At 39.7% G+C, this 27844-nt stretch overlaps 2 protein-coding genes across 4 annotated transcripts in view; one reads left to right on the forward strand and one right to left on the reverse strand.

Moving 5' to 3' along the window:
* setd1ba (SET domain containing 1B, histone lysine methyltransferase a) overlaps nt 1–21059 on the reverse strand; it is a 30011-nt gene extending 8952 nt beyond the window's left edge. The window contains exons 1-7 of one of the 3 annotated variants that reach the window (XM_023983777.2): nt 18004–21059; nt 17444–17560; nt 15064–15218; nt 14676–14774; nt 13970–14240; nt 11164–11273; nt 3678–4811 (exon numbers count right to left, since the gene is read on the reverse strand). In XM_023983777.2, the coding sequence (XP_023839545.1) occupies nt 3678–4811; nt 11164–11273; nt 13970–14240; nt 14676–14774; nt 15064–15204 (1755 nt within the window). In that variant the 5' untranslated portion in view covers nt 15205–15218; nt 17444–17560; nt 18004–21059. Of the gene's footprint in view, nt 1–3677; nt 4812–11163; nt 11274–13969; nt 14241–14675; nt 14775–15063; nt 15219–15398; nt 17408–17443; nt 17963–18003 lie in introns of those variants that run through there. The other 2 variants (XM_070441548.1, XM_023983776.2) reach the window with 2 other exon arrangements.
* A 55-nt stretch (nt 21060–21114) lies between these two features.
* Nucleotides 21115–26120, forward strand: rhof (ras homolog family member F). Its single transcript, XM_023983778.2, has 5 exons — nt 21115–22193; nt 22915–23002; nt 24330–24439; nt 25159–25293; nt 25511–26120. The coding sequence occupies exons 1-5, from the start codon at nt 22059–22061 to the stop codon at nt 25673–25675; spliced, it is 633 nt and encodes a 210-aa protein (XP_023839546.1). The 5' UTR covers nt 21115–22058; the 3' UTR covers nt 25676–26120.
* Nucleotides 26121–27844: the final 1724 nt, after the last annotated feature.

Raw genomic sequence — 27844 nt, forward strand, 5'->3', positions numbered from 1 at the left:
AATCATCTGCATTAATATGGAGTTGATCCCCCCTTTGCTGCCACAACAGCCTCCACTCTTCTGGGAAGACTTTCCACTAGATGTTGGAACATTGCTGCGGGGACTTGCTTCCATTCAGCCACAAGAGCATTAGTGAGGTCGGGCACTGACTGGGCGATTAGGCCTGGCTCTCAGACAGCGTTCCAATTCATCCCAAAGGTGTTCAATGGGGTTGAGGCCCAATTAGGCCTATGTCATTCATTATTACAGTGCATTCGGAAAGTATTCAGACACCTTTGTTACGTTACAGCCTTATTCTAAAATGGATTAAATAGTGCCCCCCCCCCCCCCACACACACAATACCCCATAACGACAAAGCAAAAACTGGTTTTTAGATATTTTTTATCGATTAGTATATTTGAGTTTGACCACAATAGTCCTTGCTCTGTCTTTTCTGGTAGATTAAATTGAAATTGCAACCAACTTTCTATGGCTTATTTTAAAAATAATGATATTTGAGAGATGATTTCCTTTTAAAATAACTGAAAGTGAGAGGTTGTAATCTGAATCAAGGGAAAAAGGCCTTTCTTGAACATAGGGGGAGACATTTTTACTAATTTGCTAGAGAACCAGTTTGGATTTAAGCATAACTTTTGCATGACTGAAGCCTTTAGTGAGAGGTCTAATGCTTTAATATTTAATCATTTCTGCCCTCCGAATTCATATTTATTATATAAATAGGCCCGTTTAATTTTGTCTAGCTTGCCGTTCCAAATAACATTTTATATTTTTTTCTCATATAATTTAAACAAATGTTCGCTAGGTGTAGGCATAAGCAAGTAGGTAATCTGGGATATGACTAAAGGGTTAATCAGGGTGATTTTTCCACAAAAAGGTATTTACCTTTCCATGGTAGCAAGATCTTATCTACTTTTGCTAACTTTCTATTTAAAAAAACAAAACTTATTGGAGTGGGATCATATATTTATTTTATATGTATACTGAGTATATCCACATCATACCTTTTTATTGGTAAACTACATGGTAAAGTAAAAGTAGAATTTTTTTGTGGTTCAATACATATGTATCATAATCATAATTTGGTTGAAATCCAGAGAGGTTAGAAAAAGTATCTATATCCTCTATGAGGCTGTGGATTTAAAAGAAGATGAATCATCAGCGTACAATGACACCTTTGTTTTTAAGGACTGTATTTCTAATCCCTTGATATTATTGTTGGATCGGATTTTAATAGCTAACATTTTGATGGCTATAATAAATAGATACGCTGATAGTGGACAACCTTGGTTTACTCCTCTTGACAGTTTTACATTTTCTGAGAAGTAGCCATTATTTACTATTTTACACCAGGGTTACTATACATAACTTTAACCCATTTTACAAGAGATTCTCCAAAATTGAAATGTTCCAGACATTTATATAGAAACTCCAGTCGTACTTTATCAAAAGCCTTTTCAAAGCCTTATATTTTCTCCAATGTATCGTCCATGTAAAAAACCTGTCTGATTAGAGTTAATAATGTCCGACAATACCTATGCGCTATACATTTTGCATCACAACACTGAAGGCCTCCAATTCTTTAAATGGACTGGATCTTTCTATTTCCCACTTGTATCCTGTTTCAGTAATAATGAAATCAGACCTTAAGTGTCTGATAATCTACCATTTTTATAGGAGTGGTTAAAACATGCTAATAACGGTCCTCTGAGTATATCAAAAAAAGGTTTGGTATACCTCAACTGGTATGCCATCCAGCCCTGGTTTTACTGGACTTAAAGGCTTTAATTGCATCAAGAAGTTCCTCCTCTGTTATTTCACCTTCACATGAGTATTTCTGTATGGCTGTTAATATTACATTATTAATAGATGGAGGCAACAAATAAAAACATATGCTTAAAGTACTTTGCTTCCTCTTTCAAAATGTAATTTGGTGAATCATAGGTGACCTCGTCATTTGTAAGAAGTTTTAGTCAATTCTTTTTTTGGTAGCATTTCTACGATGAAGATTTAAAAAAATATATATATATATTTTGTATTTTTCCCCCATTTTCCATCCAGTATGCTTTATTATTATAATATATTACACTTGATCTTCGTTGAATAAGTTCCTCAATTTCTTTTTGTTTTTCCTCTAACTTATTCTGAGCCTCTATGGTATTGTTTTTATTGCCATCTATCTGTTCTGTTGGACCTAAGACTTACCAACTCAGACTTTTGCTAATATGTTCAGTCTCCCCAAAAAGCTTGTCCATTTCACGTAACATCCATAACGCACTTCTTAATTGCTTTATTTCTCTAACATGGCAATATTTACAGGTCCACTTTTTTGGGGTATACACTCCCCCAAGGGCTACTATTAACGCACAAATCAAAAGTTTCATTTACATTTTGCTTGTCCATTCTGTGAGACATTAAAGTAGTGATTTGTGTGAAAAATGCAATGCCCAAAACACCGGAATCACCCTAGTAACTTAAATGGATTCTGAACACAAGCGTGAATAAAATGACAAAATGTTTCCCCCAACCCATTAATAATAGCCATCATTGTTAAACAAACCATATCTGGGTGGCAATGAAATCCTGATTCATGAAGCAAACAAAATCACAAAGACTTAAAAAGCCTGGGGAGTGGCGTGTGTGTGCCAAACTGGTGATATTATTGAAATGTTTGCTTTGTGATAACATGAAACATACAGGGCTGTGGCCAATCCTGAATGTCAGGCTCAACAGAACCAGTAAGTGTTGAGTGTTGAATGGGGCCAACTGCCAGCAGACGTGTCCCATGAGCATTAAAAAGAGGAAGTGAAAGTGTTTTCTATTCCCCAACAGCAGGAGTCCGATTTCTCTTTCCCAGTCACATCACTGGGTGTGGGTCTACTACTCCCAGGGCTCAAGCTAGTTACAAACAGTGAGTATCAAACATGAGGAAAATAACTGTTTACTCATCAAGAGAATAATTACTTCCTAAAGTATTTTTCTTTGACTATCAAAGACTAGTTGAACCGATAGAGGTACCCTATTAGGACCTAAAAGTGTACCGCAACTGTACTGCCACTTACTTTGCCTGTCAAATTGCTCTGGGATCAGGTTTTAAAGCCTTTGTTTGATGTTTCTCTGATACATGTCCACACTTTGGAGGGCTGGCTGCAATGTTTAATTGTGCTATGTAGAGAATTAACTAGCAACTTTAGGAGCTTTGCATTTGTTGCAAAATGATTAATACATGGTTTTTAAACACAAAGCCAAACAAACAGAAAGACCATGGAAACAGATTGTCAAAGTACATGACGAGTGTATGAAGTGTATTTCTTTGAGAGTTCTGATGGCAGGTGAAAAACAAACTACTGTATCACGTTGTTGTTGATAACTTCACAGCATACCAAGTTTGGAAGAAACCCATATAATAAGTCACTGTTTACTGTGAAACCAGTATAAACCATTTCCTCTGGTAGCACAAGAATGAAACAAGACAAAGTGCAGGCCTATGTTTACTTCCTGTGCCCCCTCTATAACTGCCAAATAGATCAGGCTGCAAGCAGACATCTCCATAGCAATACTACTACTCTGGCAAATAACATGTCATGTATGGAATGGACCCTCTATTCACCCTTTCCATCCCTAACTTTCTAAAAACAGTGCATCTACCCAAAGTTAGGATGATAATGTTCGTTCTTACCTCCAATTTGTCTGTGGGTGTGTGGTTTCCGAGGCGACCATCCTTCAGGTCACTGGTGTTCATCCCATGGAGATGGTCTGGGGAGATGACCCTCTCGAGGAGCAAGCCTGTTCCTGGGATGGGCTCCTCATCATCGGAGTCAGGCAGGGGCGTAGGGCTGACGTCCTCCAGGCCTGTGCTAGAGGGCCGAGAGGTGTGGGTGCCCCCATAAGGAGGGATGGGGGACAGCTGAGAGGAAGAGGAGGAGATGGGGCTCCCCTCCATACGCACCTCAGTGTCTGATGAGTCGCCTCCAGGAAGGAAGGGAAGCTTTGTCCTTTTCTCCTTGAGCAGCATCTCGATACGGGAGTCCAGGCTATTTCGCTCTGACTCCAGCGTCGGGGTGCCGGGAGAAGGTGGGCAGTGCTCTAGTTTCCGGGCAAGGGGGGTGCTGGGGTGGGCCTTGGGTTCAGGTGGGGGTTCTGGAATGGTTGGAGTACCTGGCTTATCCTTGACTGGCATGAAGTCAGTGGCAGGGGCCATGGGGGGCTGGGGGGGTCTCCGGTACTCCGCCTCCCGCTGGACGGGCTGGTGGATCGGAGGTTCTGAGGGGGGGAACGCAGGGGGCATGGGGGCCTGCTGGTAGGGGGAGAAGGCTGACTTAAAGCTGGCACTGGTAGGGGGAGGAGGTGTGTGGGCAAAGGATGAGGCAGAGGGAGGGGGTTCAGGTGGTGCAGGTTGGTGCTGCTTAAAGGCAGACTGTTCAAAATTGCCTCGGTAAGAGGAGGCGGATGAGGAGGATCCCGATCCCCCAGCACCATGGACGTAGCGCCTCTCCGGTCTCCGGTTGTAGGCATCCTGGAACTTGCTCTCGTGTCTGCGAGACTTGTAGCTTCCGGAGCCTTCGGCCCGGCTAGACTGGTAGGCTGGGGTGCCCTGTCTGCTGGAATAGCTGGAGTCCTGAGAGAAGGGGGTGCCTGTCTGGCGAGGGGTATGAGGGGTGCCCTGGGACTGCGGCGTGTCTTGCCTTAGGCTAGAGTAAGCCGTGTCCTGGGACAGTGGGGTGGTGTTGGTGGCGCCGCCGCTGGGGATCACTGTGCCTCCCACTGCAGCAGATGAGCTGCTCTCAGAGAGCCGGCGCAAGGGTTCACAGGCCTGGGGAGGGACACACCAAAATCTGCTTAGGAAACACACTCACAGAAGGCAGTGATGAAACAGTCGGGTCAAATTAATTAAATTATTGCCACCCTTGATAAAGATGAGCAAAACAAAATAACCGTATAAATACAAATACTGAGCTTTATTGTGCAGTATGCTAAAAAGAAAATTGGGTAATTATATTATTTTATACTAATACAATTGCTCAGAGAAATATATTTTAACAAGCAATACATATTTTTCTCAAAAAGATAGGTCAAAATTATTGGCACCCCTGTTTTGAATATCTCACCTTGCAAGGATAATGCCACAGCCTTTTTATAAAAAGGTTTAATGAGATTGGAGAACACAGGGATCTTAGACCATTCCTCCATACATAATCTTTCTAGATCCTTGATATCCTTAGTCTGCGCTTATGGACTGCCCTCTGTAGCTAGGTTTCCATCCAATGGGCGACATATTTGCATGCAAATATTCTCAAATCTGCATAAAGAAAAGGTATGCATTTACCCACCAGTGGTGTGTTTCCACAAAACTGACTTGCGGATTAAAAAAAAATATTTTAAAAAGTGTGATGACGTAGTGCACAGAAAATGTCATTTTTTCGCTTACATTTTCATGTACTGAATAAAAATATAAAGGTCAATGTGTTTCCATCGCATTTCAAAAACTGTTGCGTTAAATAACTCATGTCTGGTCTTGGCAAGGGGGCTCTAGCCAAGAACTAGCAGATACAGTGCGGGTAGGCAAGTCTGCATGAGATTATTTTGGATAAGAGCAAGAATATTTGAATTGATCAAATGGCAGTGAAGCATCATGGCATCAGAATATGACCCTAGATATTTATTGGAAAGGAGCATCAAGCTCATCACCATGAACTTTCACCACCCTGTGAAGTCTATTAACCTGCATGGTTTCTCGAGTCGTAGTGGAAAGACCACACACACCATATCATCGCGTGACTCCAAGTTTACCTCGACATGATGGTTATTATTGAAATATTTGCACATGAAGGCATTTCTACTGCCATTTCTCACATAATAATTTTACAGACACAAAAGGATCCCATGTCGAACGAACAATTAAATCGGTCGGCATTTAGAAAATTGTACCGAAATCGCCTGTTTCCATCACAGATTAAAAAAAATTATACGATACGAGTTTATTTGCATAAAAACTGTGGATGGAAACATGGTTTGTGTGGCCATAGAGATCCACTTCCATGTAATCTGACCATTGCACAGGTGCAAATCCAAGTGTCTATCCCGTTTAGCAATCTCCAGGCGTTTACATTTGTTGGATGACATGAAGATAGAGCTCTTTGGCCACGCACACCAGTGGTAGGTTTGGCGTCACAAGAAAAATGCATATGAAGAAAAGAACCCCATACCTACTGTAAAATATGGTGGTGGATCTTTTATCTTATGGAGCCATTTTGCTTCCACTGGTCCTGGGGCCCTTGTTAAGGTCAACAGCATCATGAACTTTAACCAGTACTAGGGCATTTTAGCCCCCAAAAAATGGTTTCCTCTACCATGAGGCTGAAACTTGGCCACAAGTGGATCTTCAAGCAAGACAATAACCAAGAACACATTAAAATCCACAAAAATCCACATTTTACAATAGCTATCTCAGTCTTCGGCTTGAACCCCATTGAAAACCTGTGGTTTGAATGGAAGAGGACAGTCCATATGCCAGGGGCGTAAATTGGTTATGGCAGTCGCCATACCCTAGCTCAACACCAACAATGTAAAATAGGCTACTAAATCATTCTAATCCCGATTAAAAGGCAAATGCAGTTTAGCAGTATTAGCGGGTTGAATCCCCCCCGTCACTTTGCCATACCCTAGGTTTAGCTGAAATGACGTCCCTGCCATTAGCGCAGACAAAGGATATCAAGGATCTGGAAAGATTCTGTACAGAGGAATGGTTCAAGATCCCACCCAGTGTGTTCTCCAAACTCAAATATATATATATATATTTTTAAAGGCTCAGTGTCAATATCCGCACATGGTGAGGTATTGAAAAACAGAGGTGCCATTCATTTTGACTCCCATTAAAATAAAATATTCCTTGTAAATAAAATGTGCATACAATACAGCTCAGTATTTGTATTATTTATTTTATACAATATATTTTTGCTAATCAAGGGTGCCAATAACTTTGGGCCTGACTGTATATAACATCAGATTATCAGCGCCAGAGTTATGATTTCACTTAACAGGCCAACAGTTATATCTAAAGATGTATGGTCAAATTTGAGTTTTTGCAACACTTCCCAATATGTATTAAATAAAACAGCTAAAGACAGCCTAGCAGTGCTTGCAGGAGCAGTTGGGCAGTAGGGCTACAGCTCAAAGTACAGGCAGCCCCTTTTCTCTGCAGGCAGACGTTCTTGACAACATTCCTTCCTGGGCCCCATTTTACCACCTGCTGCACTGATAGAGATTGGAGATAAGGGTGTCAGTTTAGATTGGCTAGGGGTTCACTGGGACTCACTTGAGTACAGGGAAATAACAATTATCCCTTTCATACACAGACCAAAATCCCACTAATTTACCATGCTTACTTCTTTTTACATGCTTTTTGTTAGATCTGAAAGGGGTAGGGGGTAAAATACAACATAGCAAATGAAAAGCCACCTAAAGACCTAGACATGATTCCTGCATTTTCAGACCATGTAACCAAAATACAGGTATTGTGTCTGTGTAAATGGTTCTGTGCTTTTTTTGTAGGTAAATTCATTAACATGACGGCAGGTAGCCTAGTGGTTAGAGCGTTGGACTAGTAACCGAAAGGTTGCAAGATCGAATCCCCGAGCTGACAAGGTAAAAATCTGTCGTTCTGCCCCTGAACAAGGCAGTTAACCCACTCTTCCTAGGCCGTCATTGAAAATAAGAATTTGTTCTTAACTGACTTGCTTAGTTAAATAAAGGTAAAATAAAATGTAACACCTTCCTAATTTGAAATGCTAACAGCCCCCATGATTTTACAACACACACCACTCATCACAATTTGCAAACGTGGTAAAGGGGCTGTATGAAAGGAGGTTATATAAACATTGCCATATACAGTGGGGAGAACAAGTATTTGATACACTGCCGATTTTGCAGGTTTTCCTACTTACAAAGCATGTAGAGGTCTGTAATTTTTATCATAGGTACACTTCCAATATGAGAGACGGAATCTAAAAAAAATCCAGAAAATCACATTGTATGATTTTTAAGTAATTAATTTGCATTTATTGCATGACATAAGTATTTGATACATCAGAAAGCAGAACTTAATATTTGGTACAGAAACCTTTGTTTGCAATTACAGAGTATCATATGTTCCTGTAGTTCTTGACTAGGTTTGCACACACTGCAGCAGGGATTTTGGCCACTCCTCCCTACAGATCTTTCTTCCCAGATCCTTCAGGTTTTGGGGCTGTCGCTGGCAATACGGACTTTCAGCTCCCTCCAAAGATTTTCTTATTGGGTTCAGGTCTGGAGACTGGCTGGCCACTCCAGGACCTTGAGATGCTTCTTACGGAGCCACTCCTTAGTTGCCATGGCTGTGTGCTTCGTGTCGTTGTCATGCTGGAAGACCCAGCCACGACCCATCTTCAATGCTCTTACTGAGGGAAGGAGGTTGTTGGCCAAGATCTCGCGATACATGGCCCATCCATCCTCCCCTCAATACGGTTCAGTCGTCCTGTCCCCTTTGCAGAAAAGCATCCCCAAAGAATGATGTTTCTCACCTCATGCTTCACGGTTGGGATGGTGTTCTTGGGTTGTACTCATACTTCTTCTCCTCCAAACACGGCGAGTGGAGTTTAGACCAAAAAGCTCTATTTTTGTCTCATCAGACCACATATGACCTTCTCCCATTCCTCCTCTGGATCATCCAGATGGTCATTGGCAACTTCAGACGGGCCTGGACATGCACTGGCTTAAGCAGGGGACTTGCGTGCGCTGCAGGATTTAATCCATGACGGGTAGGTGTTACTAATGGTTTTCTTTGAGACTGTGGTCCCAGCTCTCTTCAGGTCATTGACCAGGTCCTGCCGTGTAGTTCTGGGCTGATCCCTCACCTTTCCTCATGATCATTGATGCCCCACGAGGTGAAATCTTGCATGGAGCCCCAGACCGAGGGTGATTGACCGTCATCTTGAACTTCTTCCATTTTCTAATAATTCGCGCCAACAGTTGTTTCTTCTCATATATATATACAGTGGGGAGAACAAGTATTTGATAACCTGCCGATTTTGCAGGTTTCCTACTTACAAAGCATGTGAGGTCTGTAATTTTTATCATAGGTACACTTCAACTGTGAGAGACGGATCTAAAACAAAAATCCAGAAAATCACATTGTATGATTTTGAAGTAATTAATTTGCATTTTATTGCATGACATAAGGTATTGATCACCTACCAACAGTAAGAATTCCGGCTCTCACAGACCTGTTAGTTTTTCTTAAAGACCCCTCTCTGTTCTCACACTCATTACCTGTTTAACTGCACCTGTTTTGAACTCTGTTACCTGTATAAAAAGCAACCTGTCCACACACTCAATCAAACAGACTCCAACCTCTCCACAATGGCCAAGACCAGAGAGCTGTGTAAGGACATCAGGGATAAAATTGTAGACCTGCACAAGGCTGGGATGGGCTACAAGACAATAGGCAAGCAGCTTGGTGAGAAGGAACCACTGTTGGCGCAATTATTAGAAATAGAAGAAGTTCAAGATGACGGTCAATCACCCTCGGTCTGGGGCTCCATGCAAAGATCTCACCTCGTGGGCATCAATGATCATGAGGAAGGTGAGGGATCAGCCCAGAACTACACGGCAGGACCTGGTCAATGACCTGAAGAGAGCTGGGACCACAGTCTCAAAGAAAACCATTAGTAAACACTACGCCGTCATTGTTAAAATCATGCAGCGCACGCAAGGTCCCCCTGCTCAAGCCAGCTCATGTCCAGGCCCGTCTGAAGTTTGCCAATGACCATCTGGATGATCCAGAGGGAGGAAGGGCGAAGGTCATGTGTCTGATGAGACAAAAATAGAGCTTTTTGGTCTAAACTCCACTCGCCGTGTTTGGAGGAAGAAGAAGGATGAGTACAACCCCAAGAACACCATCCCAACCGTGAAGCATGGAGGTGGAAACATCATTCTTTGGGGATGTTTTTTCTGCAAAGGGGACAGGACAACTGCACCGTATTGAGGGGAGGATGGATGGGGCCATGTATCGCGAGATCTTGGCCAACAACCTCCTTCCTCAGTAGAGCATTGAAGATGGTCGTGGCTGGGTCTTCCAGCATGACAACGACCCCGAACACACAGCCAGGGCAACTAAGGAGTGGCTCCGTAAGAAGCATCTCAAGGTCCTGGAGTGGCCTAGCCAGTCTCCAGACCTGAACCCAATAGGAAATCTTTTGGAGGGAGCTGAAAGTCCGTATTGCCAGCGACAGCCCGAAACCTGAAGGATCTGGAGAAGGTCTATATGGAGGAGTGGGCCAAAATCCCTGCTGCAGTGTGTGCAAACCTGTCAAGAACTACAGGAAACGTATGATCTCTGTAATTGCAAACAGAGGTTTCTGTACCAAATATTAAGTTCTGCTTTTCTGATGTATCAAATACTTATGTCATGCAATAAAATACAAATTAATTACTTAAAAATCATACAATGTGATTTTCTGGATTTTTGTTTTAGATTCCGTCTCTCACAGTTGAAGTGTACCTATGATAAATTACAGACCTCTACATGCTTTGTAAGTAGGAAAACCTGAAAAATCGGCAGTGTATCAAATACTTGTTCTCCCCACTGTATATACATATATTCTTTATTAGATGTAATAAACCACATCTGTCTGAAATGGGTAAATGACTCAGGCATAGAGCAAAATGATTCACCAAACAAACCTTTGGAAGCTGGAAAAACTACTGACAGTAATTACTTAACTAGGTCTTCAACTGAACTACATTTCTGGTGAGATACACTGGCTATTCTGCAGTATATATTGACTATGGAACATACAGGGATGATTTCTGCATTTTGAAAATTACATATCTTGAAAACTAAGTCAACAATGGACAAACACCAAAAGATCATTTTTGGTTGGAGTTTTCCTTGAAAGTTGGGAGACTCAGGATTATGCTCAGAACTTTACAATCAATTCAAGGGACTAGGGCCTTGTCTATCAGTGGGCACTGCAGAGAGACGAGTACTACAAAAGGTACATCAAATAGAATGTTCAGACAAATTAAACATGCTTACCTTTATTGTGAGCCTGTTATGGAACACTTGCACATTTTCTCAAATACAACATAAGTGCTGCTAAACAACAACACAAAAATGGTGGTCTTACCAGAAGAGCCTCTGCCAGGCTACGAGGGGACACTTCTCCTCCCACCGGAAGTGTCCGAGGGGTGAAGGTGCCATTCAGAAGTAACTGGAAGTATCGAAGGCGATTCTCTCCTGAATGGATAAGGTTAAGATATGGTACAATAAAGGTTTGGTGGCACCTTACTGAAATAGAAAATTATATTTCTCAGTTACCCTTTAGTTGACACCTTAGGTGGTGAGTAAAAAGAACATCATGCACAGCAATAAATACAAAATAATGTATATGCAATAATATGTGATATATAGGGCCTTTACACCCCTTTACTTTTCCCACATTTTGTTGTGTTACAGCCTGAATTTAAAATGGATTCAATTGAGTTGTCACTGGCCTACCCAAAATCCCCATAATGTTATAGTGGAATTATGTTGTTTGACATTTTTACAAAAAATAAATAAAATATGAAAAGCTGAAATGTCTTGAGTCAATAAGTACTCAACACCTTTGTTATGGAAAGCATACAATTCAGGAGTAAAAATATGCTTAACAATTAAAATAATAAGTTGCATGGACTCTAGGTGCAATAATAGTGTTTAACATGATTTTTTAATGACTACTTCAAGCTCTGTACTCCACACATACAGATAATTATAAGGTCCCTCAGTCAAGCAGTGAATTTCAACCACAAAGACCAGGGAGGTTTTCCAATGCATCTCAAAGAATGGCACCTATTGGTAGATGGGTACAAATAAATAATAGACATTGAATATCCCTTTGAGCATGGTGAATTTAATTATTACACTTTGGATGGTTTATCAATACACCCAGTCACTACAAAAAAACAAGTGTCCTTCTTAACTCAGTTGCCGGAGTGGAAGGAAACCTCTCAGGGATTTCACAATGAGGCCAATGGTGACTTTAAAACAGTTAGAGTTTAATGGTTGTGATAGTAGAAAACTGAAGATGGATCAACAACATTTTAGTTACTCCACAATACTAACCTAATTGACAGAGTGAAAAGAAGGAAGCCTGTACAGAATACAAATATTCCAAAACATGCATCCTGTTTGCAACAGCACTAAAGAAATACTGCAACAAATGTGGCAAAGCAATACACTTTCTGTCCTGAGTACAAAATTATGTTGGGGCAAATCCAATACAACACATTACTGTGTACCATTCTCCATATGTTCAAGCATAGTGGTGGCTGCATCATGTTATGGGTATGCTTGTAATCTTTAATGACGGGGGAGTTTTTCAGGATAAAAAGAATAAACTGAATGCCGCTAAGCACAGGCAAAATCCTAGTGGGAAAACCTGGTTCAGTCTGCTTTCCACCACACACTGGAAGAAGAATTCACCTTTCAGCAGGACAATAACCTAAAACACAAGGCAAAATCTATACTGGAGTTGCTTACCAAGAACACAGTGAATGTTCATGAGTGTCCAAATAACTTTTGACTTAAATCTACTTGAAAATACATGGCAGGGCCTGAAAATGGTTGTCTAGCAATGATCAACAACCAATTTGAGAGAGCTAGTTTTGAAAAGAATAAATGGACAAATGTTGCACAATCCAGGTGTGGAAAGCTCTTAAGAGACTTACCCAGAAAGACACAGCTGTAATCGCTACCAAAGGTGCTTCTACTGACTCAGGTGTATGAATGCTTATGTAAATTAGATAGATTTGCAAACATTTCTAAAAACATGTTTTCACTTTGTCATTATGTATTGTGGTATTGTGTGTAGATGGATGAGAATTATATATTTTTTCATCCAACATGAATTCAGGCTGAAACACAATCAAATGTGGAATAAATCAAGGGGTATGAATACTTTCTGAAGACATTACTATTCAATTCATTTTATAAAACTTGAACAGAAAATTATGGTTTGGAGGAATTTCTGCATGATTTATAACAAGACATTTTCTCGTGACATTTCATGGAAGTTTTAAATCAGCAGCTACACATGGAGGTCATTAGCCTAATTTAAAAATTAATTTCAGGGATATATGCCTACTACTGCTGGCAGGTGAAAATATAATAACAAATTGACAGTACTCAGCAGGCCTAAGATTTTCTGCTTTATCTCCAGCCTTTCTATATAGGCTACTGAATAGGCTACCAGTAGGCCTATAAACCAAATGCATCACTGAGCACCTTCTGCTGACATGAGAGGAACCACTGTCTCTTTAAGAGAATATAACTGTTGCAGGTTCTTGATGTGTCAATTTTAAATAAGATACATGATGTCCTTCATTACCGATATTAATGGCTACAGCCAAAGATATTAAGATTGTAAAATGCAGCTAGCATGAACAGGTAAAATATTGTTTAATTATATGCTGAAATTAAGTTTAGTTTAATTTAGTTTAATTTATTTCAAGCCTAATTGTTTGATTATAGGCCGTCCCTGTGCACAGAAAGAAAGAAACAACTACAAGTATAACTCATTCAATGATTACTGCAATAATCAGATATAAATCAAATAAACAAGTCAAAACCGATATAGGCCTAACAGTGTTTCATCTGTATTTGTATTCTAGTCTAAAAAATACCGTTCTGCAGTTTGTATACCGTTTTGATGCTCGTGGGCTGAATTCCATGTAAATCGTACTGACATTGAGATGCAATTACACTGGTAACCAAGCAACCAGAGTAAATGTATACACGTGACTAAATGTTCTCCTTCAAAAGTTGAATTAGTGGCACCTTATAAATAAAGGATCAAGTTACCACATATACGTAAATGTAGTTTCTACAACAGAATTAATTGCACATTATTTATAAATACTCTCATATATTTAGCCCATGCAAAGATTGCTTACCTTTAGGATCCAGCTCCACGTGGATGATGTTGCCCATGACAGACGTGTTGTGTAGAGTCTGGACAGCATCCTTGGCTGCTTTTACAGTTCCAAAAAGAACTTTAGCTATTCCTAAATGCTTTTTGTTCTTCGGATTGTAGAGAATTTCCACCTCTTCTATGTCTCCAAATTTCTTGCACATGTCAGTCAAAAAACCTTCTCTGATGTTATCATTCAGCCTTGCAAATGTCACCTCCTTGGGTGGAACACGGCCGATGTAACATTCGTCAATCTGGAGAAATAAAATAGTTGCATTAAATGATGAATGTTACATTATTCAGGCTACAGCATATGTATCCATTAGCCATTGAAACCTGCGTTACAGGCTTCAATGTTACAAACAAAAATAAAATGCATGTATACCTGATTAAATATCATCCTTTTAGGACAGCTGCTGTTCACATTTAAAAAAAAACAAATAACCACTATAGAATGGTGTTGACATAGGCTACAACATGCAAAATGTGTATTCTATAAAAGGGACAGTAGCATGTGTTGCCTGCCTGGCGCACTACATCCTAAATAAAAAACATGACACAATCAACATCAGCAGGGGGGTGTGTCTGCATACCTAAAACTTCAGAACTTTAGAAGGCTGTAACAGCCCGAAAATGTCTAAATCATTGCACATTCGGTTAAGATCTTAGTGTTTAACTCATTAGCCTACCTTAAACTTCGGAACCGGCAGATCGGTCTCCTTGTACTTTGTCCAGAGACGACCGATTCTCGGGTCTCGGACGATATCGACGGGTGGCATCCCAGGGTTCTGTAGAATGAATGATAAAATGTAGCCTAACCATTCAAAGTTCTGACAAGCAGGAATATTATAACAGGCAGATTGCCGATCAATCAAGTTGATTGGAGTTTTTCCCCCACATAAACCCTTGACTGCGTTTGTAGCGACGGGATAGTGACACTTTTGATGCACTGTGTCAGGTGCAGAAAGTAACGTGTCCTGCCCACTAACAATGTACATTGTGTCAATCTTTGAGGCGAACACTATGCAACAATGTAGTGAAGGGGTTTCTCTTTTCTAATACGGATGTAACACTTACGGGCATGTTAAAAGTCGTTCCATCGTAACGATACAGTTTGTGCGATCCCTTTTTCAAAGCTGGGTCAATAATCAACTTGAAACTTCTCCAATGGTGACTTCGTTTCTCTCCCGAACTGCAAACGGGATGGTGGTTGTCCATGCCGTTCGCCAAACCTGTGTAGACATTTCAAGAAGATGAGAACAACAGACTCGAACCCTCGTTACATTGTAGCGATAGCCTACAGTAGTAGATGCTTGCATTTGCAAATATTGAGGAAGAAAATGGGGGTCAGAAGAGTATCCCAGTAACCGAAACAGGCATTACAGAGGAAAGAAAAAAAAGAGCAGGCTTACTTGAACTCTGCTTTCTGCCATGGTCTTCGTTTAGCCTGTTTCTTTCCCCTGGCTTGGACATGATTTATACCCGATCGAACGATATTTTAATAATCAAACGGCGAGATCGTTTACCTCCCACTGATTACACTACATGATTTAAAGGATACTGCCTCCTTTTTGCGAGCCAACACATATTGTGCCTCCAGTCTGGGGTTTCGGTCTCTCCCACAATACACCACTATTGAGCTTCCCTTCCCTCATACCATTCGCACTTTCGATTCGAGGTTCTTTACGTATGCGTATATTTTGGAATATTATGGGACAATTTTAAACACAAAATCACATTAATAAATCAATATATGTATTGCATTTTAATGTAAATATTAAAAGTAATTGTATAGTAGCTATAGCTCGCACATTGGGCATGTAATAAGTGTTGAATCTACCGCCTACATTTACTCAAACGGCAAACAAGATGGACATAGAAGGCAGACGCAAGTTCTGTCTAAGCACAGATCTAGGGTCAGTATTACGTTTTAATTCCTGATTGAAAAGGTTAGCCAAAGGAATTTTAAAACCTGACCCTAGAGCTGTGCTAATGGTGCTTCTCAGGAAAACTGTTGGGTCTGTTTACAATATATTACGTAAATAAAACATTATTCAAAAACAGTTTGCGACTGCAGACTAGGACTACATTATAACCTATGCACTTATAGTCTGTAATACCCTTATAATATCCAAAAGCCAAATATGGGGAGATTTTAAAGTAACCATTTATCTTAGCCGACACGTTTTGCATTATTAATCTGTTCAATTGCCTTTTTGAGCTTTTGTGTTAAGTATGCTAAGGAGATGTACCATCCATTGCATGATATTTTGCAGTGCTTGGGCAATTGGCTGGTTAACAGTAGCAGTTCCACTGGCCAATCAGAGCGAAGCTCCATTTTAGCTTCTGCTATTAGAGGCACGGCTGAGGAATCCTTTAACAGTGAGCAGAAAGGGCTGAGCGCGCGCTCAGCAGCCATTTTCCTGAAATGGGACTCAATGGCCAATATGGGTTTCCTTTGTTCCAAAAGGGATCTTATACTTGATTTCCTCATCTCTTTATGGACTATGATAAATTACAATGATTCCTCATTGACAGGATTGAGAAGAAGGAAGATAAAATACTGGATGTTATCCCTTTGACATTTTTAACCTTTTTTCTCCTCTGCTTGGAATCCATCTTTGTCCTAACTAGGTCATGGCACACCCATAAAAGTATTTGTGATTCTAAAGTAAAAAATAGTGAATAAACAGCTTGTAGTTGCTATGAAGAGAAAAAGTATAATGACATTGTAATGGCATTTTGCACTGTAAATGGCCATGTATGATAGCATTTGTAAATTACATTTTATTAACTTTTGTACATTTTAAAATGTAGGAAATGTGCAGTTACTGTTATTAAAATATCACAATTCTGTTTATTCATTGACTTCTATCATACATTGATCATTTATGAGTAATGGTGTCAGTAGAATTGCCACCTCTCTTCAATACATTAATTTGCATGCTGTTTTAACTATATCCATCAGAGGCTAAGTATATTTGCTGCTCTAATGTCAGCACAAAACAGGCCTGAGAGCAAATGGCCTTTCTCAAAAATGCTGAATCTGGAAATTGGCTGTTTGTTCTCAACTAACCCCCTTTTTCTACATTAAAGAGTGGTTGCTTCACATCTTTCACATGGCAGGCTACAGCATCTAGTTACACAACAGATACCTTTAATGCCCTGAAAGTCCTGAAAGTCAGTAAGTATTCTTCCTTCAAATGATGGCTCATGCACTAAATGTGTCAAATGATAAAGGTTCATAGTAAGGAGAAGGCTATAGGCCTAATTTTTGGGGGGCATTAGACAGAACGAATGTGAGGGTAACATTTACCTGACCTTGCTTCAAGGGCATATTTTTATTTCTGTAGAATTCCAGACACAATCCTACTTATTAGTATCCCCAAAGGCTAACCACATAGATACTGAATCCAACAGGAAGCAGATGAAAAATGAAACTAATGAAAATATTTACCTTAACATTGTGACGAAATACATTTATCAGGCCTAAATGCAGGGGGAAATGGAACGTTTTCATTCCCATCTTCGGATCCTCTAATATTGGCTTAAGGGAGGGGTGGGGATGCAACACCTAAAAAGGAAGAAAACAATTAGCCCAAAACTATTTCAATTGAAGCTTTTGACTTAGTCTTTACTGCTATTTGACCAACGAATAACAAATGCTGAAAATCTTCCATCAGCATCAGTGAGAGCAGTATGCAAACCAACTCCCCTCTCTCTTCCTGAAGACAGAATTGCAGTCAAATCCCTCACCCTCGAATTTGAAGATGTTAAAAGTGAAGCTAGCTACACGACATAACATACTGCCATGGAAATCTTGTCATTTGAAAGGTAATGGTTTTTGAGCCGTCTCAAAGCATAGGCTATAGTTCTAAACAACAATAATGGGAAAGTTGATTGTTTTAAGAAGCAGGTTCACCAAGGATGTATTTATCCAAGTTTATCTTAACAAATATTATATTGAAATAAAAGTGAAATTATATTGTTGGAATTAAATACTAATCATACACTTACAGTTAATTAAACATGTAATCCAATAGAAAGATGTCTTATTGGGAGCACTGAAATGCTTTAAGGGGTCATTAATCTTGTAGACATCTCATTGCTCCCACTTGTCCAAAAACGACCTTTTTATATGTACTGTTGTTTAATGGCTTCTCTCTGCTGTTCTGTTCTCAATTTCAAAATGGCTTCTTCACAGACAAACGAGATCACTATGTGCTGGTTATGTTGCTGCGCCATTGCTGGGCGAAATAGTCAGTCGCAAAAAATAACTGAGTCTCCCACACAGGTCTCTGTTTGCTCACTGGAAATGTAGCATATCAATGGTGCGCAAGAAATATGACTTCAACGGGTGTGTGTGTGTGTGTGTAAAAGAGTGTAGGCTACAGCAGAATTCAAACGACAGAGCGGAGAAATATGGCACATTCAGTCTAGTTGCTGGTAGATCTAAACCGGTTTTGGCGAACGACAGTAATCTGAGAATCTGGCCGGTTGCCACGCGTCTGAGAGAACTGCACCCACACAGCCATATAAGGTCAGAAGAAAAGATTTCGAACATAGTGCTGTATTTCGTTCAGGATACTCAAAGGGGATTTCAGACTTCTTCGTGCTCTCTATTTCCCCTTCAAGATAATGGTTCGATGTTGTATTTCGAGGTGTTGATCAGCTACTCAGAAGATGTTACATGTCAGACAAGCAAGATGTAATCCATCCTATAGGTAAAGCAGAACAATAGGAACAAAGCTGTGTGTGTGTGTGGTGAGGTTGTTTTCCTGAGTAAGGGTCTCCAGGTGTGCTCGTCTGGCTACAGTTGCTATGCGTACAGTAGTCTATGCCATGCATAATGCTGATCAATCTTAGTCTCTTGATCAACACAGCGGTTGAATAACCTCACTGTCAAAAACAGAGAACATAGTCTACATGTCGGAACTGTTTTAGAGTCAACTGTTGAGGAGCTGGGTTTTCCAGGAAGGGTTCAATACCCATTGCACAATTGCTGCGTAATTGGCCAAGGGTAAAAGGATCGTCGAACCATAAGGTCACGAGGCTAAACTAGTCTAAACCAGCCATCCAACGACGTTGTTTACACCCTCTGAAAACAAAATTGATGCGTTGGGCATACCAGATACCAGCAATTGATGGGCCTTTCTTGTAGAGAATATGACATATAGAATATAACCATGCAGACCATTCCATTCGTTCCTCAGTGCTCAAATTATTGCTGGACGTGTTTTTACTATTATAGAAGCAACTAGAGTGGAAGGTAAAATGTAAAAAAAAAGAAAGTGTTACACAAATGTCTTTCTATGACCGGTAGACCTCTTAAAAATCCGACTGAATCATAGTAAAGTTTTTTTTGTATGGCAAAGCCGGCCAGCTGTTTTTGTGCAATGTTAGCATTACGCAAGCATAAAATGAACACAAACGCACACCCAGGGGGGAAAAGGGAATGGGCCTCTTGTGCAGAAGATCAACGACTGCTCGCAGTACAGTAGGCTACACAATTTCTCTTTGCACATTCGTAAATACAGAGCCTAATACTCGGACCGTTGCACGTCAAGCTGTTCTATGCAGGCAAGATGGGTATCTATTTAGGCCTTTATGTCAATCTGTTAATAGTTAAAATGATAGCATAACTCAATCATTGTTTCTATATTTTGGGGATAATGCTGCTTTCGATAGTTGTATAAAATGTTTTGGAATGTATTTGGAGAGCTGGACACAGGTTACTGCACCATTTTTTTGCATTTCATTTAGAATAATACATTTAAACGTATTCAACCAGCATTCATCGCCTGGAGCCTATAGACAAAATAAAATTGACTTCAAAATAAATAGACCCAGGGTAATTTAGATAATTTGCCAAATGACTAAACACTGTTAAAAGTTACAAAATGTATATTTACCGTTATAAACGTTTAACATAGACTATACATTCAACACGTCTATTTCTTGAATCACATTTTGACCATTCTAATCTGGATTGCAGTCCCACAGAAATATAACCGGTTATAGGGAGGGCTTTACACTGATCAAATTGGGCTACTCCCGTTGATTTCTGTTGCGTGCACGATGGCATTTTAGCTCATAAATTGTGTTAATTCAGTAGGCCTATGCCACAGGAAAATAAAGATACAATTGTAAGATTTAAACAAAAATGTTGCTTAAAAAATGTATTCGCCTACAACACTATCCAAATCAAAATGAATCCCATGGATAATAGTGTTGGAGGCGAATACATTATGTGGAGGCTGTCAAGATTTCCTCGAGTTTGGCCTCGACTCCAGCGTCACCATTTGCGCACAGTACGAAATGGACAGAAGAGAGAGAGCGGCCATTTTAGTACCGCTAGTCAAAACCTAATTTTACTCCAATTTAATGCGAATATTGAATGTTTATGCATGTGTTTAAACACAGGCCCTACATTATTCATATGCGTTCACTCTCGTTTCTGAATAGTCTTTTCCCTGCTCCATAACCGCTTGAGAGCATATGAGTGTTATAGGCCTTGTCCTTCAATAGGGCAGCTGCCTGTCTTCTCCAAAGGGCTGAATAAATATAAGAGAAATTGATTAACTGTTATTGGTGCAATAATAACAGAATATAGCCAACGTTATTATTCATATAACATATCACTTCACATAAGTCCCATAATTTAGATGAGAAAAACATGACAAAATCCACTGATACAAATGTAGATATTGTGTGTATATTGAAATTGCCTTTATTTTTCTTTGGGTCTATTTATTTTGCCACAAACTGTATGCTATCTAAACCAAATAGATGTCTAATATAGTTTTTCTCTCCTTGTTGTTTTTCACACGCATACTGCCTGTCAGAAGCCAAAATGAAATATCCCTTTTGGTGGCATTCCTGTAGGTGGCAATGAAGCACTAGGTTGAAAAGAGTTACATAAAAGTATGCATTTGAACATAAAAAAATGTTTAACAGTTTACCAAATGGTCTTTCAAATGTACTTTCTCTTATAAAATGTTAATCAAAATATAATGTTACTTTTGTAAGAAATTGTTAAAAAAAAATATTTGCTTGCCTAATGGTCTTTCATGCTTGCTCTTACTTTTGAAATGTTCATCAAAATATAATTTTGAATTGCAAATAAATATAAATCAATAAGATGTCTGTCTTGTGTTGTCTTTGCTCTTTTGAAATTGTTGGTGGTTTAAAATACTGACAACTGTCAAAATGAAGAAGACATCTCAGAGATTATGATTTCTAAAAGAAAATTGCATCTTACGCTAAGAAAAAAGTATCTTTAGTACTAAACTGCCAACTTACATTTATTGTGGTTTAGTGGTCACATTTTCAGTATAATTTGAGGCCCAGTGAAGGCACACAGGGTGACATAGAATAGCCTTTTCATCCATAGTGGTTATGTCCCTAACTCTAAGTAAAATAAGAGATCTCTAGAATTCAAGGTGGCACAGATCCATCAAGTCAAAGGTTACTAGGCCTGTGTGATCCCTGACCCCATCTAACCCCACTCTTCATCAGAGTCCTTACAATAATAGCCCTCTATATCACAGAGCACCAATACTTCTCAGATACCACTGATCATTATTGATTTCTTCTCTGAGAGGGAGGAGGAGGGCACAGAGGAGAGTGAACTACTCAGAACTTTGCTGAAGCACACTCAATACACCTTTTTAAATAGAGACAATGCCTCTGTGTGAGCCTCAGCACCACCTAGTGATGTTATGGGACAGGCCAGATGACTACAGAGCGGGAAGGTGAGAGAGCACTGCTGTTGACTATTGCATGACAGGTCTTACCACAGAGACTCTTCCGGTGAACAAAATGATGTGGGTGAGAAGTGTTTGGACAGGAACAAGAAGTGGTGAGCAGAGGGAAAGACCTGGTTACGATGAGCCTGAACTTTGTTTCTTCCTTTCCCTTTTTTACTCACTTATTCTTCTTACTTAGCCAAGCTCAGTTTCTTTAAATTAGCTTATCGTGCAACACTGACATGTGTTTAGACTCAGTTTGGAGGAACTGACGTTACCCTGACTTCTGTCTGACGGCGACCTGTTGGACCGTACGGAAGAGATATGACTGAGAACGGTACTATGACAAGCAATGGCACCGCTAAGAAGGGAGAAGAACTCAAAATTGTTATTGTGGGTGATGGGGGTTGTGGGAAAACATCCCTTCTAATGGTCTATGCCAAAGGAGACTTTCCAGAGGTAAGGACAGCATGGCATCTCTTTAAATATAAGAGTATAAGAAGGTAAATGTGTTTGAATTTTATTGTTTAGATTAAGATAATCACCCTTTAAAAAATATATTGAATTATGCAGTCATGATTCATTTGTGCCCTGTTGAGGGTGTCATCACCAAGCCATACTCAGAGGCTGGCTGTGAAACTAAAATGTTATGAGTAGCCTAATGATTATCTCCACTTCTCTATCATGAAATTAATATAAAAGTATATTGTTTATATATTTCATCTTACTAAAATGTCTTAATATAAATAAAACAATTATTCTATTGACATCTCCATTATTTAATTTTGGTCAGCAGATGTATGTTTAGTTCATTATACAAGTTCAGACTGAAATGCGTGTAATGCCAAAGTTCCAGCATAAACATGAACCTTTCGAATAATTAATTAAGGCAAATATATTCCTTTTACACTGCATTAACACTCCCAAACAAAATCATGGTATTTGAGAACAGAGAAATAACACTATTCTAAATATAGGCTTCCATCTCCAAAGATAACGTTGTTACATAATTAGGGTATTGTCCTAGACAGATTTTGAATACATGTAGTGTTCTATGGCACTGTATCCAGTTTTGGTTCTATTATGTCTCAATTTTGTGCTTTAATATTATCCCATGGAGGAAATGCAAAATGATTGAAATACGGAATTTCTTTCTCCCTTTGTCATTTCTGTTTAACAGAAGTATGCTCCGTCTGTGTTTGAGAAATATGTCACCACAGTCAAGTATGGAGGGAAAGAGATTCGACTCAACCTCTATGACACAGCTGGTAAGTATTATTAAGTATCTATATATCTAACAGAGTGTACGTTTCTGCACGTGGGCAGATATGCAGGGTGTGAATGTGGAGTCACCTTGCCTGTCATGTTTGAGCAGAGGTATTCTGATAGCAGGTCTTTGATCAGCTAGGTGGAACATAAAGCTAGAGAAGGATAGAATTGTGTCAGATGTCAATGCATTCAAAACAATGGTTTCAAAACAGAGATCCTGAAAGGGTTTCAATTAGAAACTAATATAGCCATCTGTTTTAAAAAGATACTCTTGTTTTCTGGAGAATAAGCAGTAAAAACTAACATTGGACTAGGATGAGCATTGAACATGTCTTATGACTTTCTCTGACTGGCTCCTTTTTCCCGAACAAGGTGTTGTGTTGTAATGTCATAGTGGATTATTGTAGAACAATTATTGTAGAACTGTCGGACTTTGTAGTTAATAAAACATTTTTGGTAAACTATGAGTATGACACGACATCTCACTGAGCATTACACCTTGCCCTCCTGCAGGACTGATAAGCAGCAGTTTTGTAGAAAGCTATTGTGACAGGATGTGGCCTAGGCTCATCTATAGACAGAAATGCTGTTTCTATCTGTGTTTGTCATCTGACTGGTCTTTGAAACTTTTAACTAGACATTGTCAATGAAACCTCAGATTATCAGCTGAAATGGCTAGATTGAATTGAAAATCTTTGTTTTATTGTTACTTACTTGCAAGTAGCTTCAAAATAATGCTTTACTCTGTTGAAAAGTTTTTTATTTGATTAGGATCATGTCAAACTTGATTTCTAATCCTTGTTATGGATTTTGGGGTTTTATCCAGACTCGTAGGATACTTGGCTTCCTGAGAAATTAGTTTCAGAAATGACTTTATACTTGCTCTCTATCAATACTGGATATTCCACTCCCCTCTGGATATTTACATGACACGTATTGACTATTAAGTGGCAGAATGATCTACTTAGGTTGTTCCTGGAACATAGTATCACGTCCCAGCACAGTGTTCACATGAGTCATCAGCTTACCCTAACTGCTGCACCAGCCACTTTATTTTACAGGAAATGGAAGTTGAAGCCAGGATGTGGTTTTATAACTCACCCCCAGCATGGTTCTGTATCAACTTGTTCCATACTAGAGTTGTTTTTTTTTAGATAAAAGTGGAACATTTTAATTTCACATACTTTTAACATTGTTATTTTATGAATGTGCCATTTTTTTTCATTCTTGGACTGCAAGGATAAGCCTTGTTTACCATTGTCTCTATTTTCTTTAAAAAAAATTACCAAACACTTAACATTGTGTATTTCTGTGTACCTTCTTCAGGCCAAGATGACTACGATCGTTTGAGGCCACTCTCCTATCAGAATGCCAACCTGGTGTTAGTCTGTTATGACGTAACCAACCCCACCAGTTTTGAAAATGTCTTAATCAAAGTAAGCTCACTGACCATGATTCATCAACGATATTACATTATGCAGTGACAGCCAATAACATTCATATTCTGCCCAACAATATCCAACGCTAAAGCAGCTGACTACAGAGTGAATTGGACAGGCCGGTGTGTTTTGCTAGGATCCCAGTACAGTGCATAATGAACCTAACATTAACTGAGTGTGGTTTGTACAACAAACCCAACATTAGTCACTACAGAGAGGTGGAAAAGGATTGTGCGAGTTCACCTCTTATCAGTGGTTAGACGTCATGTCTAGGTAGGAATTTAGTTTGATGAATGATTGTAAATGATTGACTTTGATATAGTGGTGTACTTTCTTTTGACTCCCCTCGCTACATGTGAATCAACCACAGCACAAACTGGGACTGTGCTGGAAGCCTCCCTCAATGAGCAGGGAAATGTCAATACAGAGCCATGAATGCAAACAGTGTGATAAAGACATGTGGAATGCAGTCAGAGTGAGACATTGTAAGCATAAAACACTACAGCAAGGGAGGGGGGTGGTAAACACAAAAGAAAACACACCTATTTGTAGAACCGATACCTGGGTGTGTGATGCAATGGACGTAGAGCCAAACCAAACAACCTGTCTATGGAGTGTTTTTTGCAATCCCAATGTGATATTTTGACCACCTTCCTTCCTTCCTACCTTGACCTCTGACCCCTACATTCACTTTTGTGATCTGCTGACTCACACAGTGGTACCCGGAAGTGAACCACTTCTGTCGCGATGTTCCTGTCATTCTGATTGGCTGTAAGACTGACCTGAGAAAGGATAAGGAACGTACCAGGAGGCTCAAAGCCATGGACCAGGCTCCCATTACTTACACACAGGTGAGGATCAACCTGTCCTCCTGATGACAGGTTTATCCACATAACTTACGGTGTGCAGCTTTGACTTGAATCATTTCATTTGAATTATGGATGATGGCCTTCAATTGCTTCTCAAATGTTTGATCCTAGTCCACCTGATTTGCCCTGTGTGTCAGTCTCCAATTCTGATCCAGTACTCCCCTGTCTTCCAATGAATACTCTTTGTTTGGTTCCACAGGGTGAGGAGACCAGGCGGCACATGAGTGCTGAGCTTTATCTGGAGTGTTCAGCCAAATATCGTGAAAACGTGGAGGACATTTTCAGAGAGGCCACTAAAAAAGCCCTGGCATCCAGCCGCAGAGCAAAACACCGTACGAGGAAGAGGCATTGTGTCGTCCTGTGACCTCTTAGTGAAAGGACAGAGGCTTGAAGTCAATTGACACAACAGGACACCCGGTCCACTGCTCTTACATGTCAAATCTACACCATATGCTGCTTGTCTATTATAAACAACTGCTTGCCACATCCTGGGTCATCCTAATTCAATTTCATCAAGAGCCTGTCTGGAGACACCATCCCCAGCCAACTCATGCCCTTGGGATCTGGACAATAATATTCAACACTGAACTAATGTCTGCTAGGGTCAAGATGGTAATCCTGCTAGTTCTGTGGGTGCAAGGTCTATCCTGGGATTCCAGAGTGGTTTTGTCTCCACGTTAAGCCAAAGTATAAGTGGGAATATGATAGAAGTAGATCGAGATTGTGTATCATAGAATTTTGTCAAATATCCTTTTTATCAGTTACTGAATTGCTATTTTTACTTTTATAAATCATTTGTTGTACCCATTGCTGGTCTTCTGTGATTTATTAGTTTATTTTTAACCAGTTAAATGTAATATCAAAATGTAGATTTCTGCGTAAATAGACATACCAAAAGTAATTATTTATCATGAGAGGGCCATAAACAATACCAAGTAATGCTTATACTGCCAGAAAGATTAAAATCTCACCTTTCCGGTAAAAATAGTTAGAAATTGCTGAGTTGTAATCACTTTTGAGGACACAAGCTCATGTACACAGTACAAATATGATAGAAATATGACAAATCATATATGATTTTTCCCCTATTCAGCAAAAGTGGGTGAATAGGGCTGGAAATGGTTGAAATGCTTTCTAAATATAATAACAATCAAATTATGACTTTTTTCACCTTCTAAATAGAAAATAAATATGATCATACAGTTGAAGTCAGAAGTTTACATACACCTCAGCCAAATACATTTAAACTCAGTTTTTCACAATTCCTGACATTTAATCCTAGTAAAAATTCCCTGTTTTAGCTCAGTTAGGATCACCACTTTATTTTAAGAATGTGAAATGTCAGAATAATTGTTGAGAGTGATTTATTTAAGCTTTTATTTCTTTCATCAAATTCCCAGTGGGTCAGAAGTTTACATACACTCAATTAGTATTTGGTAGCATTGCCTTTAAATTGCTTGACTTGGGTCAAACATTTCGGGTAGCCTTCCACAAGCTTCCCACAATAAGTTGGGTGAATTTTGGCCCATTCCTCCTGACAGAGCTGGTGTAATTGAGTCAAGATTGTAGGCCTCCTTGCTCGCACACGCTTTTTCAGTTCTGCCCACAAATTTTCTATAGGATTGAGGTCAGGGCTTTGTGATGGCCACTCCAACACCTTGACTTTGTTGTCCTTAAGCCATTTTGCCACAACTTTGKAAGTATGCTTGGGGTCATTGTCCATTTGGAAGACCCATTTGCGACCAAGCTTTAACTTCCTGACTGATGTCCTGAGATGTTGCTTCAATATATCCACATAATTTTCCTCCCTCATGATGTCATCTATTTTGTGAAGTGCACCAGTCCCTCCTGCAGCAAAGCACCCCCGTGCTTCACGGTTGGGATGGTGTTCTTCGGCTTGCAAGCCTCCCCCTTTTTCCTCCAAACATAACGATGGTCATTATGGCCAAACAGTTTTATTTCTGTTTCATCAGACCAGAGGATATTTCTCCAAAAAGTACGATCTTTGTCCCCATGTGCAGTTGCAAACTGTAGTCTGGCTTTTTTATGGTGGTTTAGGAGCAGTGGCTTCTTCCTTGTTGAGCGGCCTTTCAGGTTATGTCGATATAGGACTCGTTTTACTGTGGATATAGATACTTTTGTACCTGTTTCCTCCAGCATCTTCACAAGGTCCWTTGCTGTTGTTCTGGGATTGATTTGCACTTTTCGCACCAAAGTACGTTCATCTCTAGGAGACAGAACGCATATCCTTCCTGAGCGGTATGACGGCTGCGTGATCCCATGGTGTTTATACTTGCGTACTATTGTTTGTACAGATGAACGTGGTGCCTTCAGGCGTTTGGAAATTGAACCAGACTTGTGAAGGTCTACAATTGTTTTTCTGAGGTCTTGGCTGATTTCTTTTGATTTTCCCATGATGTCAAGCAAATGAGTTTGAAGGTTGGCCTTAAAATACATCCACAGGTACACTTCCAATTGTTTCAAATGTCAATTAGCCTATCAGAAGCCTCTAAAGCCATGACATAATTTTCTG

This window comes from Salvelinus sp. IW2-2015, linkage group LG4q.1:29 (genome assembly GCF_002910315.2).
Source record: "Salvelinus sp. IW2-2015 linkage group LG4q.1:29, ASM291031v2, whole genome shotgun sequence".
Taxonomy (NCBI): Eukaryota; Metazoa; Chordata; class Actinopteri; order Salmoniformes; family Salmonidae; genus Salvelinus; species Salvelinus sp. IW2-2015.